The 17,370-nt window shown below is 39.2% G+C and overlaps 1 protein-coding gene across 1 annotated transcript in view; it reads left to right on the top strand.

Moving 5' to 3' along the window:
- The window catches only part of SLC25A13 (solute carrier family 25 (aspartate/glutamate carrier), member 13), a 78,092-nt gene that overhangs the window by 53,849 nt on the left and 6,873 nt on the right, over positions 1 to 17,370 (top strand). The window contains exon 13 of the mRNA XM_009572463.1: positions 5,969 to 6,109. Within this exon, the coding sequence (XP_009570758.1) occupies positions 5,969 to 6,109 (141 nt within the window). The remainder of the gene's footprint in view (positions 1 to 5,968; positions 6,110 to 17,370) is intronic.

Here is a 17,370-nt window from a genome sequence, read left to right as displayed (position 1 = left end):
CAGGAATGTACTTCTGTTCAGACTAATTGCAATTCTATTTATGAGCACTTTTACGTGAGCGTTTGAAGGAGCTTGCTTTACATTTTATGTACATTTGGACATTAACAAGACTCTGCGATTCTAGCAGTTCACTGTTTGAGCTGCCCAAAGCAAAACCTTTGCCAGACCAAGAGAAGTCTGTCCTCGGAAGACAAGAAAGATTAGCTGGAGAAAAACATAGTTCTGCCTGAGCAGCATGAAAGCTGTTTCTGTGCTAGCCTGGTTGGGGTAGTGAAAAGCAGATGATTGAGGGCTCAGGAAATCTCCTTGTGATCTGAGGAAAAGGTATTTACTATATGAACTCCCATTGCTAAAGAGCATTATCAGGATCCTGCATAGATAGGACGACAGACGAGAGGACACAAAATAGCATGAGATGGCTTGTCTGGATTTTTGAACCTGGCTTTATCGGAAAAAAAGGTAACATAGAACCAAGCTTTTGAGAACCCGGTATGCTTTGCCCTTGATGTACAGCGCCACATAAGTAAGGTTGTCATCTTTGAAATCTGTAAGAAAAACAGTCACTTTGGACCGATGTCTGTTACTTGGTAGCTCTTCTGGTAACAGGGAAGTCCACAGTGAAATCACCTCTGCAGCAGCTCAGCACAATTCATCTGATGCTCTTGGGATCTTTTGCCATACAAACACCAAGGCTTCTAGAGGTAGTTTGCAGCACTGCAGTGGCACTCCATAAATCTGGCTTCTAAGCCTTGTTCTGTCGCAGAGTTAGTATGTGATTTTGTGGTAAATCATTTAATAATTCTATGCCTTAGTTGCCCTTTATTATACAATAAGGATGGTAATTCTTCCATTCTTGCATCCCTTGAGTGCGTTTTTAATTTAGATTTTTTTTTTATGACAGGGAACAATCTTTATTTTGTGTCTGTACAATGCTCAGCACTTCAGGAACCTTGAGTTTAATTAGGATTAATGGATGCTAGCAAATGCACAGGATAACAAGCTGCGTCTGGAACTGGCAAGGAGTAAGGGCCTGGGACAGTGTACAATATTCAGTATGACTGAATGTGATAAACAGTTGACTAAAAATTTTGGAACTTGCACCTGCTTGTCTTTTTGTAAATTGAACGAGTAACCAAGACATAGTAGACGATTTCTTTTGCAGAGGTTGATTTTGGATAATTATATAATATGTTGCTTATGTATTTTAATGGTTGCCATTCATTGCCATAATTGCTATCCCTGGGTGATATTGTTGGGAAATATTAACATTTTAATAGCAGTAGTAATCCTTTCTTCATCCATGAAACCTGAAAAGGTGATATGTGACAAGTTGTATGGGATGCAGAAGATAGAAGGTATGACCCTAAATGCTCATAGCTGAGAAAGGAAAGGGAAAAAGGCTGTGATTTAAAGTAGGTAATAAGGTTAATTAGAGGCACAAGAACAGTTGATGGTCAGTAGCAATGAAAGGAAAGGAATCTAGTACTTTCTTCCGGGATGGAAAACACAGAATTTTCTTCCTGAATTGCAAGCTGTATTCTCTTCAGAAGCTACACCAAAGCTTTTAAAAGGAGATGTTAATGCCCTAGGAGAGTTGGGTCTGGTGTGCTCATTTCTTATCTAATCTCATAAGGGCACAAAATGCAGTTACATTAAAAAGAACAGGAATTGCTTGTCCTAGTGTAATGACGGGGGTGAAAATCTGTTTATTTTCCAGTAAAGTTTATTACGAGGTGATTTGAACACGTGAAGAAGTAGCAAACATTCTGACTTCTTAAACCAGAGTGTTAAGCGGTTGTTTTTAAACTAATTTTTTTTCACTACAGAGTGGGTTTTATTTCCCCATGGACAAAAAAAATACCTCACCTTTTTCTACTTCTCCCTTTCTGTTCAGTGAAGTAGGAAAATAGAAGGAGGCATGTGATAGACAGTACTGTATTACTGTACAAGACTATACTGCCATCGAGAGGTGTTGGGTGATAACATACCAAGTGTGGAGTTGAAGAACTGCAAAAATGAAAAAAAAAAAAACAGCTTGTTTCTAAAAATTCATATGCGTGTGCATGCATAGCTAGCTATTCGTGGGTTAAAGCACATTGAACATTTTATAGGCATGCAGATTTCTAGCTATGTGTGTATGAGGAGTCCTTGGATGACAGAAGTATTTCCCTTTTGTTTTCTTGCTTTACATCAAACAAGACCATAAGTGCTTGTGATTAGGTCAAATGTTAAATTCTTTCAGAATAATATGGACCCTTTGTGGGCCCTTACAAATAATTACCTATGCAGTACTTCTAGGTATCTGCTCCTATAAATAACTCAAAATTGCAGTTCTTATTTTAATCACATGATGATAACTGAAAAATAATAGATTTGCTTTTACAGTCAGATTATTTGTTTCTTTAAAAAATGATTGGCAGAGGTGATAAGGAATTCAGAGTTGAGGGTATTCAAGTTTGTAACTTCAGTATAGAAAAACTGGTGTTACTGGGAACTATCTATATTAAGCAGTTGATAAAGTTGATTTTTGTGACACAGTGGAGAAATCATTAAGCTTGAGCAACCTGAGCTTAAACTGTGTTTATTCTGGCCAAAAAAAAGAGTTTTCAAATTCTGACCTTTGGGAGTATATTTTAAAATTTTAAAATGAGATACACCTTCAATTGCAAAAGTTAGCAAACAAGAAGGCAATGTTCTTCGACTTTTCGCCAAAAAGAATGAATGAGCAGGGTGATACAATGTCTGTTTTTTCCATAACAGTTTATACTGGCACCTTGAAGAGACTGGAAAAAAATAGATTAATGAGATTTCTTTCATTGCATTCACTATGCAAAAACTCAGAAAGAAGACAGAAGCCATGCTATTGTGATTCAAGCTACTGATTTGGAAATCAGGATATCTGGAGACTCTTAGAAGTTGTGTGTGTTTGAGCTAGGGGGACGCACACATTGGGCATACAATTAACCTCTTTACCTCAAATCCCCTTTTTGTAGAAGTAGAGTCATTGTACTTTCCTCACAGGAGCGCTGGGAGGAAATACTATTAATATTTATGAGACACTTGCATACTATGATGATGAATAACACAATAGGAGTTACCAGTACTAGACAAGCAAGAAATCACTTCATTAGAGAGTATAGTAGCCATCTCCAGTTTGCTTTCCCTTCATTTTGAGAGTAAGGAGCTGCAGTTACCAGCATAGATGGTTAAATAATAGGGTGATAAAAGCTCCCCACCAGGTGTCTGTACTTGTTACTGCTAGAACTGCCTCTGCACTGGTTGGTAAACCAGCCTTCCTCTCCATCGCAAAGCAGGCAGGTGGTAGAAACCTTCCTACCGAGATCCTCTGTCAGGTATTGTCTGGCTCATCGCTTTCAGTTACTCACCATTTGATTTTTGGAGTGTATCTTTCATTAAATTTAGAGGATGACAAAGGTTGTTCAGGGAGTTCTGGGCTAGTGTACCTAGACAGTTTTGTGGAAAGACTTCATTGGGAATTTCCAATGTCTTTCTTCTCCTTTGTGGGCAGCGAAACCAATAGTCTTTCTAGTAACACCTGATGCATGAAGGTCTCAGTGTTTTAAAAATCTGAATGCAGCGAGCTCGATTGTGTAAGGTGGGTAAGTAATAGCATCCCCATTTTTCAAATAGCAAGCTGAAGCAGAGGAAGTCTTGTGTGATTTACCCAGAGCCACAAACATCTAATGCTCCAAGTGTCGACACAGCCAGGTTGGACGTGCAAACATAAACATTTATATGTGCTAGCACCTGAAATACTTCCCGTTCATTTGAATTCAGAAATTATTTGCCTTTATTCTCCATTAAAATCAGATATATGTTTCTTTCTTGTCTTTAAATATGGTATTAACTTATTAACATTTTTATAGATTTTTAAATTGTTCACTGTTTTGGTGCGTTAATAATAATAATACTAATAAATTAAACTTAATTTTGTTGTCATCTTTTAAATTTTAATATGATTTTCCTGTAGTGAAAGTTAAAGGAACACTTCCCATGGAGTCATGGCACAATGAACTGCAAGAATATCATACTGAGAGAAAGTAGTTTATTTGTGCTAACATGTATCAGTTGATATAAGTTTTTAAGTAGTGTGTTTTAGAGGATGGCTGTGGTATAGCGAACTTGCAAATGAACGTTATCACCTGCAACTGGGATTTTATCCTTTTAAGAAGAAATATGTGTGAGGGCATGTGGGAATGCTTAATATTTCTAATACATAGACCAGAATGTTTATTACATAGGAATTTGTAATTCACCGTAAAGACCTTTCCAGGATATTTTTGTTTTTGAGACTTTGCAAGATGAGTAGACAAGTAAAAGAAACTGTCTCAATTTTTTGTTTTGAATGCTTACTTACTTAATATGTTTCAGTTTAAGTGCAAAACTGAAGTCAGCATATGTGCCAAATAATTTATCAGTCTAATTTCTGATGGCAACAAGAATAGCAGTTTTATATGTACCGGGATTCTGGTTTGGTAAAAGTAGTTAAATTAAATTACGCCAATTTGAAAGTCAAAACCAGTTGAGTTACACAAGAGCATGCTTTTTCTGGTCAAAATAGGAAACATTTGGGATATTTTGGGGGTTATGTAAAGACTTTAATTTGTAACCACACTATGTATGCTCAGTCTAAGTGGTAGACAAGAATAGTTGTTCGTGCGATTTGCCATTTCTTCAGCACATTATTTAAACCATATTACTGTGCATATTTTTTTATTTTCAATGATAGTTAATCTGAGCTATGATTAATTCTTTTAACATTTGGATAATTTAAAAAAGATGTGCACACAGTGTTTACATACTAGACATGGCTAGATGCAAGTGCTTTTAAATGCAGCTTATTTCATTTTAGTCATTACCTTCTAGAAAAAAATAGTTCTTGTTTTTTTGGGGGGAGGGTGAGGGTTGCCCTTTGCATAGTTTGTGTGATTTCAGAACCTAGAGAAGGGCATAGCTGTTGGGCCACATAATTAAGAAATTAACAGAAATTAGAATGACACTCTGTTGAATTTGGACCAGATGGAGTTTGAATGAGTATTTTTTGAATACACTTAGGTAACCTTCATGTTACCTTTATTTTCTTGTTTCAATTTTTTAACTCGGGATCTGTCAGTGTAGCAGAAAGGTTATGCCTTGCAGTACATGTTGTGAATGAGATGAACTTTACTAGAACTATCAGGGTGTCTAAAATGCTTGCCACTGTTGTGTTTTAGAACTAACTTTCAAAATCAGTTGAGTGATGTCTTCCCAACAAATGGAGACTGACATGTTAAAAACATTTAGCAGTTCTTGATTAATGGAATCCTTCAGTCTGTATTACCTTCTTTATTACCTGGTGCACAAATAATGATGTGGAGCTCAGACTCTTGAATCAAATAGCATTTAATAGCACTGAAACTGGTAGTTCAGTGGGGTTTTAAAAACGCAAAAGATATCTGCAGTTCTGGTCTTTGGAATCCATGTGTTCTTTGTTTTATGAACTCATGCCAAAATTGAAAAAGCTTCTGCCAGGCTTTTACTCTTCAATAGTATGTTTTCACTTTCTAAGTACTGGCATGCACATCTCAGTTTCTTTACTTAGTTACTAATTCTTCCTTTCACTTCATTGCTTGCTTTACAGTGTTCTTGGCTTGTCAGTATTGCATAAATTGGTGTGCAGGAATTGAGCTAGTGTCTGTCTGATGTACTGCGGTGTCCTGCAGTGGCTGACCTGATTCCTCTTTGTTTTCCCTGACTACTCATCTCGTGGGGGGGTATGTTTCTTACCTTGTGAGCTGCAGTTTATTAAGTAGTAGTAAAACTCTTGTCTGCTGATAGCTTAACCGACTGCAGCAAGATTAAAAATGTCGTCTTGAATGTAACAGGATGTACATATAATGTAACAACAACATATAATGTTACAAATAATGTAACGGGTTAATGTACTGCCTTCCACTTTCAATTTCAGGCTGGAGGTTCTCAAGTGATCTTTACCAATCCACTGGAAATTGTCAAGATTCGATTACAGGTGGCTGGAGAAATTACTACTGGTCCACGAGTTAGTGCCCTCACTGTATTACGGGACTTAGGCTTCTTTGGTCTCTACAAGGTATGCTTTTTTTTATATGTACATGCATTAAAAGCCAGTTATGAATATTTCAAATCAAAACATCATTTCATTGTTCTCAGAAACTTTCATAGGTGGATATAATTGAACTTTAAAAAAAAATCTTCTTTATTATGTGATATTATATCTTAATTTTTCATTTCTAACTAAGGGAAGAAACTGTCTCAGGGTTTTGAGCATGTGGTTCTTGTGGATCTTACTAGGATTTCTTTTCTCACTTCAGTAGGTGTAAGTATTGTTCATTGAGGATTAGTTTGTGATTCCTGATGTTCTGCCTGGTGTAAAAATTAACTTATTTTCATCTGCTTCATGATATAGAGCTTATAGTTTTGGAGCTGTGCTTTTGCTCTTCTGTGTTTGATTCAGCAGCTTTCCCAGATGTCATTGTTAATCTGTGATGGGAATTAATTGCAGCACAATAATAGTGAAGAAATACAGATAGTGGTAGCCCAGCATAAAAATAAACTACTAAAGCAAGCTTCCTCTTGCTAGTTTAGAAGAACATTACCACAAATAATATCAGAAGAAGCTGCTTTTATGAGTGTGTATTACAAACTCTACAATTCTGCTTTCTACATTGCTGTCCTCACATAGATATGTAAATATGTAGAAATAAAGTTAGGTTTAGTGTTAGACTGCAGCAGGATTAGAAACATCTTCTGTTGAATCTAATAGCATGTATGCTGCAAATAATTTAAAGGGTTAACATACTGCCTTCTGCTCTTAGATGAAGGAGACTAGATATGGTGGAGTATGAAAGGTCTTGGAGTACTTTGAGATAGCCATTATACACAGTATTGAAACAAAAACTGTAATGAGTGCCATATCCTGCAGGGCACCGTGGTGTTTCTTCAGATTCTGCAGGCTACTTCTCAGGAGAAAGCTTTCACACTACCCATTTGTCCCAGTATTTCCAGTGCAGCAGGCAGTATTTCTCTGTTTCTTATTTACAGCAGTGCAACTGTAAATTGAAGATGCTTCAGAAACCACCAAATGAGTCCCGTCCCCCTCCTCCACAATATTTAAATTCCATCTCCATTTTTAAGCATCCAATCCTTTTAAATTGTTCTGTTAACATTACAAAGAGGAAGCCCGCCTGCGAGTAGATGTATGTATGTTTTGGCCTGGAGAGAAGTTGCAGGTGTGAATAGTATTTAATAGGGAGTTGTTTTTCCCTTTAAATTGACTTGCTAATTTTTGGGTGTTTTACTGAAGCTGATGCTATTGTGTAAAATCCTAGTAAATGGCATTATGGTGTTGATCAGGTCAACATTTACAACTGAAAACATGGATATGGTAAATAGTCTGCATCCCTGAGGCTGTGCGGGAATGAAGGGCAGCTACTGACTTTTACTTGGCCTAGTGAAAATAAAACATAAAACGAGAAAGAGTGATGAACTAGTTTACTAAAGTTAGCATTTTTTAGATTTTTTTTCTTCCTGAATACCTGGTTTTGGTGGCTGAGCAGAATTTGCTACATTTTTCCGTTTTTAAATGTCATTAATGTCTTGGGTCATATTACGAATTATTTTTGTTTTCTAGAGTAGATACTTGGTGAATATTTGTCAGGAATACACCTGAACAGGAGCTGGTTACAGCACTGTGTTGCATTGAAACAGGCAGTTATTTAATCACAAGCTACACAGTTTCGTTGGTTCATTCATTAAGTCCATTTACCTCCACAGAAAAAGCCACAGAAGGGTTTTGGTTTGTTTTTACTCTTCTGTTGTCTCTGTTTCTGTCTCTCTCCACCCCTCCACTCTGCTCCTTGTGTTCATGCCCTTTTGTATGTCCAATTTGGATTCATTGCCTACAAAAACTTGACTGATTGGACAAAACTAGAGAATTTAACCTGGGAATCACAGTCATCCATCCAACAGAGCACAGGCCACATCAGAAGGCTTGTGTCCAAGTGTACCCTTAGTCACGGCTAGCTCTGTCATTGGGCAGGTTTGTGCTGTTGTCCACCAAACACTTCGGCACTGTAGCCAAAAAAAAATGGCAGTCATATTTGCCCCCTCTCCCATATGCCAGCAAGAGTGTTGGTACAGCCACATAATGATCTGGAACAGGAAACTTATTAAAACTAAAGCCTCCTCCTCCTTACAGCTTAGTTTATTTTGAACCCAGACCAGCTCCTCAGGATGGTTGTACCAAGGCGAAGGGAGGAATAGCTTCATGGCATGGGAACCCACCAGCCTGTATCAGAGGAGTTTTATACTGCCTTGAGGTGCTTGTGGAACAGCAATGTTAGAGGCAGAAGCAGTCCCCTCCTGAATGCTTGTGCTGAAGCTGGCAGTGCTGGTGAGGCCAAGCAGGGATTAATAACTCATTGCCTCAAAGTTACCAGCCCCAGTAAATGCTACCCAGAGACATCGTTGGTCTAAAATGAATTTCAGATGAGACTAGATTTGGTAAGTGCTGCCTTCTCTGGTGATGCTTCTAGTAAGTTAATTTAGTGAGTATAACGACCAAGTGAACATCAAATAGTAATAAATGTTCTACTAATGAGAATTGAAATACCTTGGTACATTTGGAATGCTTGTACTCTTAATGAGTCAAATTTGCTTTAAAACTATAAAACAGGAATGAGGATTTTGTGTCTCTCTCAGTACTTTTCATGCTGTTCACTCTCTTATTTGCATCTTATGTCTTTGTTTTAGCTTTATCTTTTGTGTCTCAAGACACAAGGCTTGTATCTCAAGCCCTGCATGTACTTACTTTCATAGATCTAAGTAAGACTCCATTCATACTGCTGCAGAAGAACAAGAATAGATACTTGTTTTAGAAAACAGTTTTATTTGTGAATCTTGGAGTTTGTTTATAGGCTTAATGGGCCTTCATGTAAGTATTCCAGCTGTTTAAACATTGGTCTATCTTAGCCATGATTTAGGACCAACTGATTAATTTTCTTTTGCAAGTGTTGAAAGCAAAATTCTAGACTTTTCATTTCAGGAATTTTCATTTGAAATAAATGGATGTCTTTTTTTTCCCCTAAGTTTCCTTTAAAAAAATTGTTTAACAATCCAAAATTTAAATTAGTATTTCATTTCATAGTTGATAACAAAATTTTTTGTTTTCATTTTTTTCTGTTTGGTATGGTCTGAATTTTTCTTCTGTGGTTTTTTTTTTTCCCCTTTTCTTTTCTTTTGTGGCCAAAAGAAAGCAAAACCAACAAAAATTAACTACTCCATCAGTTTTGGTTCAAGACCATAATGTTCCTCCTTTTCCACTTGACTTGTTAGAAATTCTTGTAAAATTGCTTTAAGGGTTGACTGCAGTTTTCTACAGCAGTTTCCACCACTGACCACCCAAATAATTCACTTCTGATGTCTGGATTAATGGATATCAAGTGCCTGTAGTGCTGTGTCCCTGGAAAAGGTAAAGATGGACGCTGTCTAGATGAGGCCAAGTAGGGCAGGATAGTACGAGAAGCTGTGCAGAGGTTCAGGATCCTCTGTTGCTTACAGAATTTCCTTAAAGGTCTGGCTTTGAGATGGGAAGAAAAGGGATTCCCTCGACCTAACAGTTGGCTGGTGAAATCCACGGAGAGCAAACCCAATGATTTGTCTGTACTGCCAGCAGTGGAGAAAATAGGCTTGTTATAGAGATAGAATAAATGGAGGAATATCACATATTTAACAGGAAGATGGAGCCCAGAAGACATGATGTAACTTGAAACCAGTATTACCATAATGATAATTTTTCAAAATAGGAGCACGGATATTTTTAAGCAGTTGTTTTTTTGTGATGAATGAGAACATTACCAGTCAGTCTGCAAGCTCATAGTAGAACTGAAGTGTTTCCATTGCTCTTCAATGTGAGTTACTTCTGTGTTGATAAGTTACAAAGCTCTTAAATCAGGACTGGTCATCCAGTCTGCTGCACACTGGCTTTTCTGTTTCTCTTGCTTCGCTTTGGTGCTGTTTTGTTTACTGCATCGCAAGGACTGCAGTGAAAATTCTCTTTTCCCAGTTCAGAAATAAATCCTCTTGAAAGCTGTTCTTACCACCATAGATCAATCCGGCGTGCTTTGCTTAGTTCCTATGAATCTTTTATGCTGAAATTCGGGTGAAAATCTGTAAGAGTCCTATATAGTAGTCAGCGAGGAAGAATGTACTTTCATTAATTATAACTGCAGCCCGAAGATTCGAAGAATTACCTGTGTTGGTCTTAGCTTCATGAGGCAAATTCCTTCATGTCTTAACAAGATCTACTGTTTGTTGTTTGAATTCTTATATTTTGTATTTATTTCTACCTATGAAGCACTTTCTGTGGATTTTAAAATAACATGCCCACACACCCCTGATATAGGTAATTTCAGTGTTCCTGTCTTGCTGTAACAGAGAAAAACAAGGCACAGACAAATAAATCTTATTTCTCTTGTCAGCAAATTAACAAAGGAAGTGCTATGTAAACCCTTTTTGTATCCAGCTGAGTGAATCATGTATTGATTATGATTATAATTATCCCAGCATTCTAGTCCAAATGAATAGCCATTTGAGGATCACTGAGAAGCTGGGTTGTGTAGTTTTGATGCCCCTCTATATTAGTGACATTAATATTCTTTTGGGTCATTCATTGGCATGTTAACGTGGTGCTCTGCTGTGCTAGTGACACAAAATAATTCACAGTAGTACTCTGCCAAGATCTCTGCTCTGCTCTACTTGCAAACTTGATGTTAGAATCAGAGTAATTTGTGTTGAAAGCCAGTCTGGAGGTCATCTGGGCAATCCGACCCAATATTTGACCACCTTCATGGTTTAAAACAAACAAACAAAACCAAAAAAACCCTCACCCTTTTTCTAATGCCTAATTGGAATTGGCCATGTTCCAGCTTCTGTCCGTTGCTTCTAATCCTTCCACTGTGCACCTCCAAGAAGAGTTGTCTTCCCTGCACTCTCCCTTTAAGTGATTGAAGAAAGCAATAGGGTCTCCCCCTAGCCTGCTGTTCTCAGAGTTGAGCACACTGAGTTCCCTCAGCCTCTCCTCATACACCATGGGCTACCCAACTGGCTTGATGACCCTGCACTGGACTCACTCCAGCGTGGCAATGTCTTTCCTGTACTGGAGAGACCAGAACTGGACGCAGGACTCCAGATGTGGTCTCACCAGTGCCGAATGGAGGGGAATAATCACTTCCCTTGCACCCTTGCTCCTACAGCCCAGGGTGTAGCTGACTTTGCTTCACTGCAAAGAGGCATTGCTGACCCATACTCAACTTGGCCACCAGTACCCTCCAGACTTTTTCTCCAAAGCTGCTTTCTGGCCACTCAGCCTCAGCCTGTACTGCTGCATAGGGCTATTCCAATCCAGAGGCAGGACTTTGCATTTGCTGATTTGAACTTCATGATGTTCTTGTCAGCCTATTTCTCCATCCTGTGAAAGTCTCTCTGAATAGCAGCCTTGCCCTATAGCGCACTAGCTGCTCCCCTGATTCAGTATCATCCACTAATCTGCTGAGAGTGCTGTTCCATCGGTTTAGCTATGAAGATACTGTGGCAGACCATCTCAAAAGCCTTGCTCGTAGTCAAGGTGTACAACATCCATTGCTGTCCCCTCATGCACAGGTCAGGCAAACAGGTTGGTAAGCCGTGGTTTGGTAAATCCATATTGGTTGTTCCCAATCTCTGTCTTGCCCTTCATATGCTTGGAAATGGCTTCCAGGAGCATTTGCTCCATAAACCTCCCCGGTACAGAGGTGTGCCCAAACAGCTTGTAGTTTCCCAGATCTTCTTCCTTGCTCTTCTTGAAGATGGGTGTGATGTTTGTCTTTTTCCAGTCATCAGAACTCCCTTGACTGACTTGACCTTTTGAAGGTAATAACAGCCTCACAATGACATCAGCTAGCTATCTCGGCACCATTGGAGGTATCTCTTCTGGTCTCACAGATTGTGTATGTGCAGATGGCTTAAGTGCTCTGTCTGTAGGTAATGCTGTGCTCCTGCAGACTTTTCTGGTAAGCTCGTGGAGCTGAGAGGCCTGAGGGCAGATTTTGCTAGTAAAAAGCAAGGCAAAAGTAATTTCTCTGCCTTTTCCATGTACTTTGTCACTCGGTTTCCTGCCCCCATTGAGCAACAGCCTCACTATTTAGTTGTCCTTTTGCTGCTGATGTGCTTACAGAAGCCCTTTTTACTTCCCCTTCACATCCCTTACTAGATCCAACTCCAGCTGACCCTTGGCTTTTCTAACTCAATTGCTGCATGCCCAAGCAGTGATTCTGTATTTCTCGTGGGTAGCCCATACCCACCTCTGCTTCCTTTTTACTTTCTACATTTGAGCTCAATCATGTGTTCCCTGTTCATCCATGCTGGCCTTCTGACATGGTTGCTCAACCTTCTGAACAGTGGAATGGACCATCCTAGTGCTTTGAGAAGACTGTCCTTGAAGATCAGTATTATCTTGGTATACCTTTGTAACTCTAAAAGTTTTTATTTGGGCAAAGATTGCTATCATGGTCCATAGAGGTCCAGGTCAGATAATTTAGGTCTCCTCTCCTTCTCTTCCTTCGCCACCAAAGAACTAAAGACCAGTAGGTCTGGAAAAACAGAGGGGTTTTTTCACTTCAACTAATTGTCCATCATAATAAGTAAAACAATTTAAAATCAAAGCTTCTTCCCAGACTCACTGTGCCTTCACTTGGTGTTCAGATACTAGCAATTCTGTAATGATACGCAGCTTAGAAATAAAATGCTTGTTAATTCCAGCAGTAAAAAGATTTGACACATACAGCTCGTTAGGCTAACTGCTGAGTTGAACCCCTGTAGTTCTTTAAAGCTAGAAAACAAATATTTTTTTCTGCCTTTGTTTAAAATTCTGAACTACTTGTGTAAATAAGTATTTTAAAACATTGTACTTCTCAAAACCCAGCTGCTCCTTTGGGGAGGCACATAACAGCACTTTTGCAGAAGGGATTTGTTTCCTCTATTTGTCTTCTTTCTGCCAGTAATTGTTGCTGTGAAAGCACCAGGGCATGGAAGCTTGCAACTAGTAAATTCTTCTTTAGCTACAGATGTTCTGTAGATGACAGCTATTCTTAAAAATATAGAGACAATATATCCCAGTAAGGGAAAATATTGTTTAACCTAACGCCAAATGTCATTTGTGTTGGCAGAAATGGGAAAAGATACACATCTGATTTTCAATATTTTTTAATAGATTTTATTTAATTTCTGGTCATAGTTGAATATTGAACTAATTGTACAAGATTAGCTAATGTATTTTCTATCTTCTGCCTGTCTTATACCGTAATATGCATGAAGTCCCGTTAAAGTCAGTTGAATTTATATTCTATTGCTTTCGAAAGACATCTTTAAAGTGCTCATGTAAATACACATTGTAAGTACACCTGCTTAATTTGTACATCATAGAAACTTATATCCATATAACATCTGTCATAAAATGTTTAATAAAAATATTACTCTCTTTATAAATAATCATTCTGAATAGTGCTTTACAGCATAACAGACAGTGCCACTCCATAATTTTGCACAACAAAGTCATTCTGTGATCCCAAGAAGACGGTAAATAAAGTAAATAAAACGGTAGTAAGTGATTCTTCGAGGAAGGGATACGTTGGTTGTGGTAATGTTTATGATTACAATTACTCAAAGGTATTTAGCTCAGATTTGTGCTTTGGCCGGTATCGCCAGCACAGTTTCCATTTCCAAAACTAGTCAGAAAAGCTTCCAAAAGTCTCTTCTGGTTTTTTTTTTGACAACTTCATAAACGGGCTTCTGGTGTGTTGACATGGAGAGTGTAATCTCGGGTGACAGAATGTATACCAAGCTCCCTCCGGGTCGCTTTGATAATAGCTGAGGTATTTCACCTCTTGAAGTTGTGGGTTTACAGCAGGACGATAAACATACAAAACAGTAGTAGAAGTTTTGAGTTACATTAATTTGCATCCACCATGCTTATTTGTGACTGTGTTCTCATATGTGAGAACCTGCTCTTCAGAAATTTTCTTTGAAAACAATGAAAAAAAAGCCCTTCTAAGTAAGAAGTGCTATAATTTTTGTCTGCAAACTGAATCTGAGTTGCTGGCACAGCATTTGAAATCAGCGTTTTATTCCTCTAACTTGATGTGCTAAATCAGTTTCATATTTTGGTTGGTATGAAAGTATGTGAATAAAAACCTATAGCAGCTTTTAAGGCAATGTCATTTTACAGTAGAAAGAATTACAGCCCTTGAAAGCAAATGCCAGTAATATTTGACTGACTGTTACAAAACCTGTTAGGTGCTGTTAGGGCTCTGATTCCAAAGGGTTAAGTCTGTAGTAAAACCCAAGAAGAATGCAAAATGATCAAGAAATGACATGCTGCCTATTGTTTGTAGCTATAGGATCAAAATAACAATTATACATGCCAAATAAATTCTAAACCTGTAAAGGAGAAAAAGAGGGGGTGGCTGTAAGTACAGGTGCCAGAAGCATTAAATAACCCTCTCAGACAAGGTGCACCACTGTTGTCTTGAATGCTGCTAGGTCCCCCCAGTCTGGCATTTTTCCCCCTGCACTAGACAATGTGCATTCACTGCAGGAGACTAGGTTAAGCCTGCGTCTCCCAGACCTGCCGGCTCCTTCTGCCCAACCCGACACAGAGGTGCCTTTGTCAGTATAATTACCCTCCCCTTGTAGTAGAAATAGTTTGTTTAGAGCCTTATTTGCAGGTAGAGCTGGTATAAGCAGGAATTAGCATGCTAAAGAACCTGCCCCAGCACTGACTTGGGCTTATTTATCTGAATCTTTGACAATCAGGGTTTTTTTTCCTCTGTTGGTTTATTCAGTGAGATACTATCCGAGATTAAGAGCTTTAAGGTTATTAAAGAGATTGAAGATGGGAGCCAACTGGCTGTTGTGTGAGGGAGGCGCATGTCATGGTGTGTAGGATCTCCCAGCAATTTCATGCCTGGCAGGTCTGCACCTTGGCTGCCAGAATAAACTCGGGTGGATGATCCTTACAGCTTTCTGGGGGTTGATTAAAACTCCTTTTGGCTTTCAGCACGTTGTCCACATCAAAAAGGTGCGAGAAGTAAAATAAATGTTTCTTTTGCTTTTCAAGATACTGTGGCCAATCTCCCTAAGCCTTCCTAATTGGCCTAGGCTGGTTGCGGATGATTAACTTGAAGTTAAATGAGGCCTGCTTTTAAACATGCTTTCCCAGACTTTAAACGGAACGATGGGGGGAAACTTTAGACTGTTGCGATGCTGGACCGGAGCCAAGCTGGGTTATTATTAAAGTGGATCCAAGTTTTGATCCAGGTTTTGTTTACACTGAGCCAACTAAGTTGATGGACATCCCTCCCTCTCTGCGTACCTGAATGTATATTATTAGTGATATTAACAATATGCCGTTTCTGCCCCATGAAAAAGAGCCTTTTAATGAAGGAGGAGGAATATTAGCAGCTCGGATTGAGTTAAGAGTTGCCCACATTTGGAGTTTATTGATTTCTATAAGTTATTTTAACTATGTCGAGATATTTCAGAGTATGAAAAAAATGCGGAGGAAAAAATGTGCGCAGTGTTTAATGACAGCATTGCAAAGAAAATAAAAGTAATGCGCCCTGAGGGCAAAGGCAGTGAGGAGATTTGCTCTGAGGAAAAGCATGCTCTAAAAATAAGTCTTTGAAGAAACCATGTTGGTCTGTGAGTGTTTCGTTAGTGAGTTTCATAATTTTTCTGTGAGGTAAATACAGTGCAGACATTTGATCATTAAAAAGTTGTTTTTTCATACAGAACTTGGTAAAACTCTGCTCTCTTCTTTTTATGTGAAGATTAAAGGTAAACTGTAAAATGGGCTTCTGTTGCGCACGGAGAAGCCAGAATTCTTGTGTCTCTGGTGAATACAAAAGATTCACCTTCTCTGTCCCTCAAGGTAAAGTGTATGGGCTTTGCAGATAATTTTGAGAGGAGAATCCAGCCCAGCATCACTTTGTTTTGTGGCTGATAACCCCATTCAGCGCTGGCGAACAGCAGAGCGGCTGCAACAGCAGCGCTTCAAGTTCCTTTATGGCATTTTCCTTAGTGTATCTAGAAAGGCATAACGAGAACCAGCGACTGACAGCATAAATCAGACAAATCCAGCTGAGCAACAAGGCAAAGGGTCTTAACAGCAGGAGTCATTAACCTCCGAACGGACTGTCAGGGGAAGCAGTCAGTTCTCAGTCTGAAAATGTCAAGAGATAAGCGGAAAAGTGTGGTGGAAAGCAGCTGGGGTTGGAGCAGAGCGTCTTGTGCTTACCATGCTCGGTAACTGAGTCTGTGACACACGAAGTCTGACTAGGAGACCTAATGGCTGGTTTCAGATAAACCTTTATTTTCTCAGAGGCGTTCTCTGACTGCACACTGCACTACTAGCATCTCCTGTGAGCTGGCTCGCAGGACCTGGTTTTCCCGTCACACATCCTGCTTGCCTGCCCCTGCCTTGCCTCACTGAAAGGCGACTTCAGTTTTTCTGACACCTTGCAGCTCTTGCGTCTTTGCTTGATAACCAGCATCCAACTTGGATAAGCACTGTATTTTAAATGCTATTATAGTACAAGCTAAGCTTACAGCTATGTCCAGGCATATCATTAGATTTAATTAAATTCTGTGGATATTAGCATGTCCCCTGTGAAATGTCTGGCACTGAGCCATGCCCTGGTAGACCCGCACACAAGAGAAGTACAGTAACAAAGGCACCCCGGGAGGGCTCGTGGATGAACCTCAAGCAGTTTCACCACAACTCCACCCTTGCTTCAAAGAGAAGAGGCTTAGGCTTATCCTCAAACCATTTCTTTCTCAAGCTTGGAAGATTTTACCCGTTTTCCAAAGCCACCTCCTGTTCGTGCCTTCCTGCCGGTCTCAGTCCTGGTGCGTTCAGGCTCTGGTGTCCTCTGGATCTCCATATTGAGGAAAGGCAGACTGCAAGTCCCTCTTGCTGTTGGAATATGGATAATATTCGGTATTTTATTTTGGTTGCCTCCCCTAGTGGCTTTTTGCTTTTCCCCCTGCTTGAAAAACAGTTGATTGCTTGCTGCTACCTCAAACCTTTCCTTGCCTGTTTGCCACCCTCTTAGGTTTGAAGCCAGCTATATTGCTGGTAACTTCGTTGGCTGTTTGTACCACTTAGAAAATTGATAGCAAGGCAAATTTAACAGTAAGAGCTGAAACTTACTTGAGAAAACTGTATCCCAGATCACCTGTACTTCAGACATCACAAGTAAATCATCCTGTTACTGTTCTGCAGAAGAGTTAGTGTTA

This window comes from Fulmarus glacialis, unplaced genomic scaffold (assembly GCF_000690835.1).
Source record: "Fulmarus glacialis isolate BGI_N327 unplaced genomic scaffold, ASM69083v1 scaffold11982, whole genome shotgun sequence".
In the NCBI taxonomy this organism is placed as follows: Eukaryota; Metazoa; Chordata; class Aves; order Procellariiformes; family Procellariidae; genus Fulmarus; species Fulmarus glacialis.
This window is presented reverse-complemented; position numbering and strand designations above follow the sequence as displayed.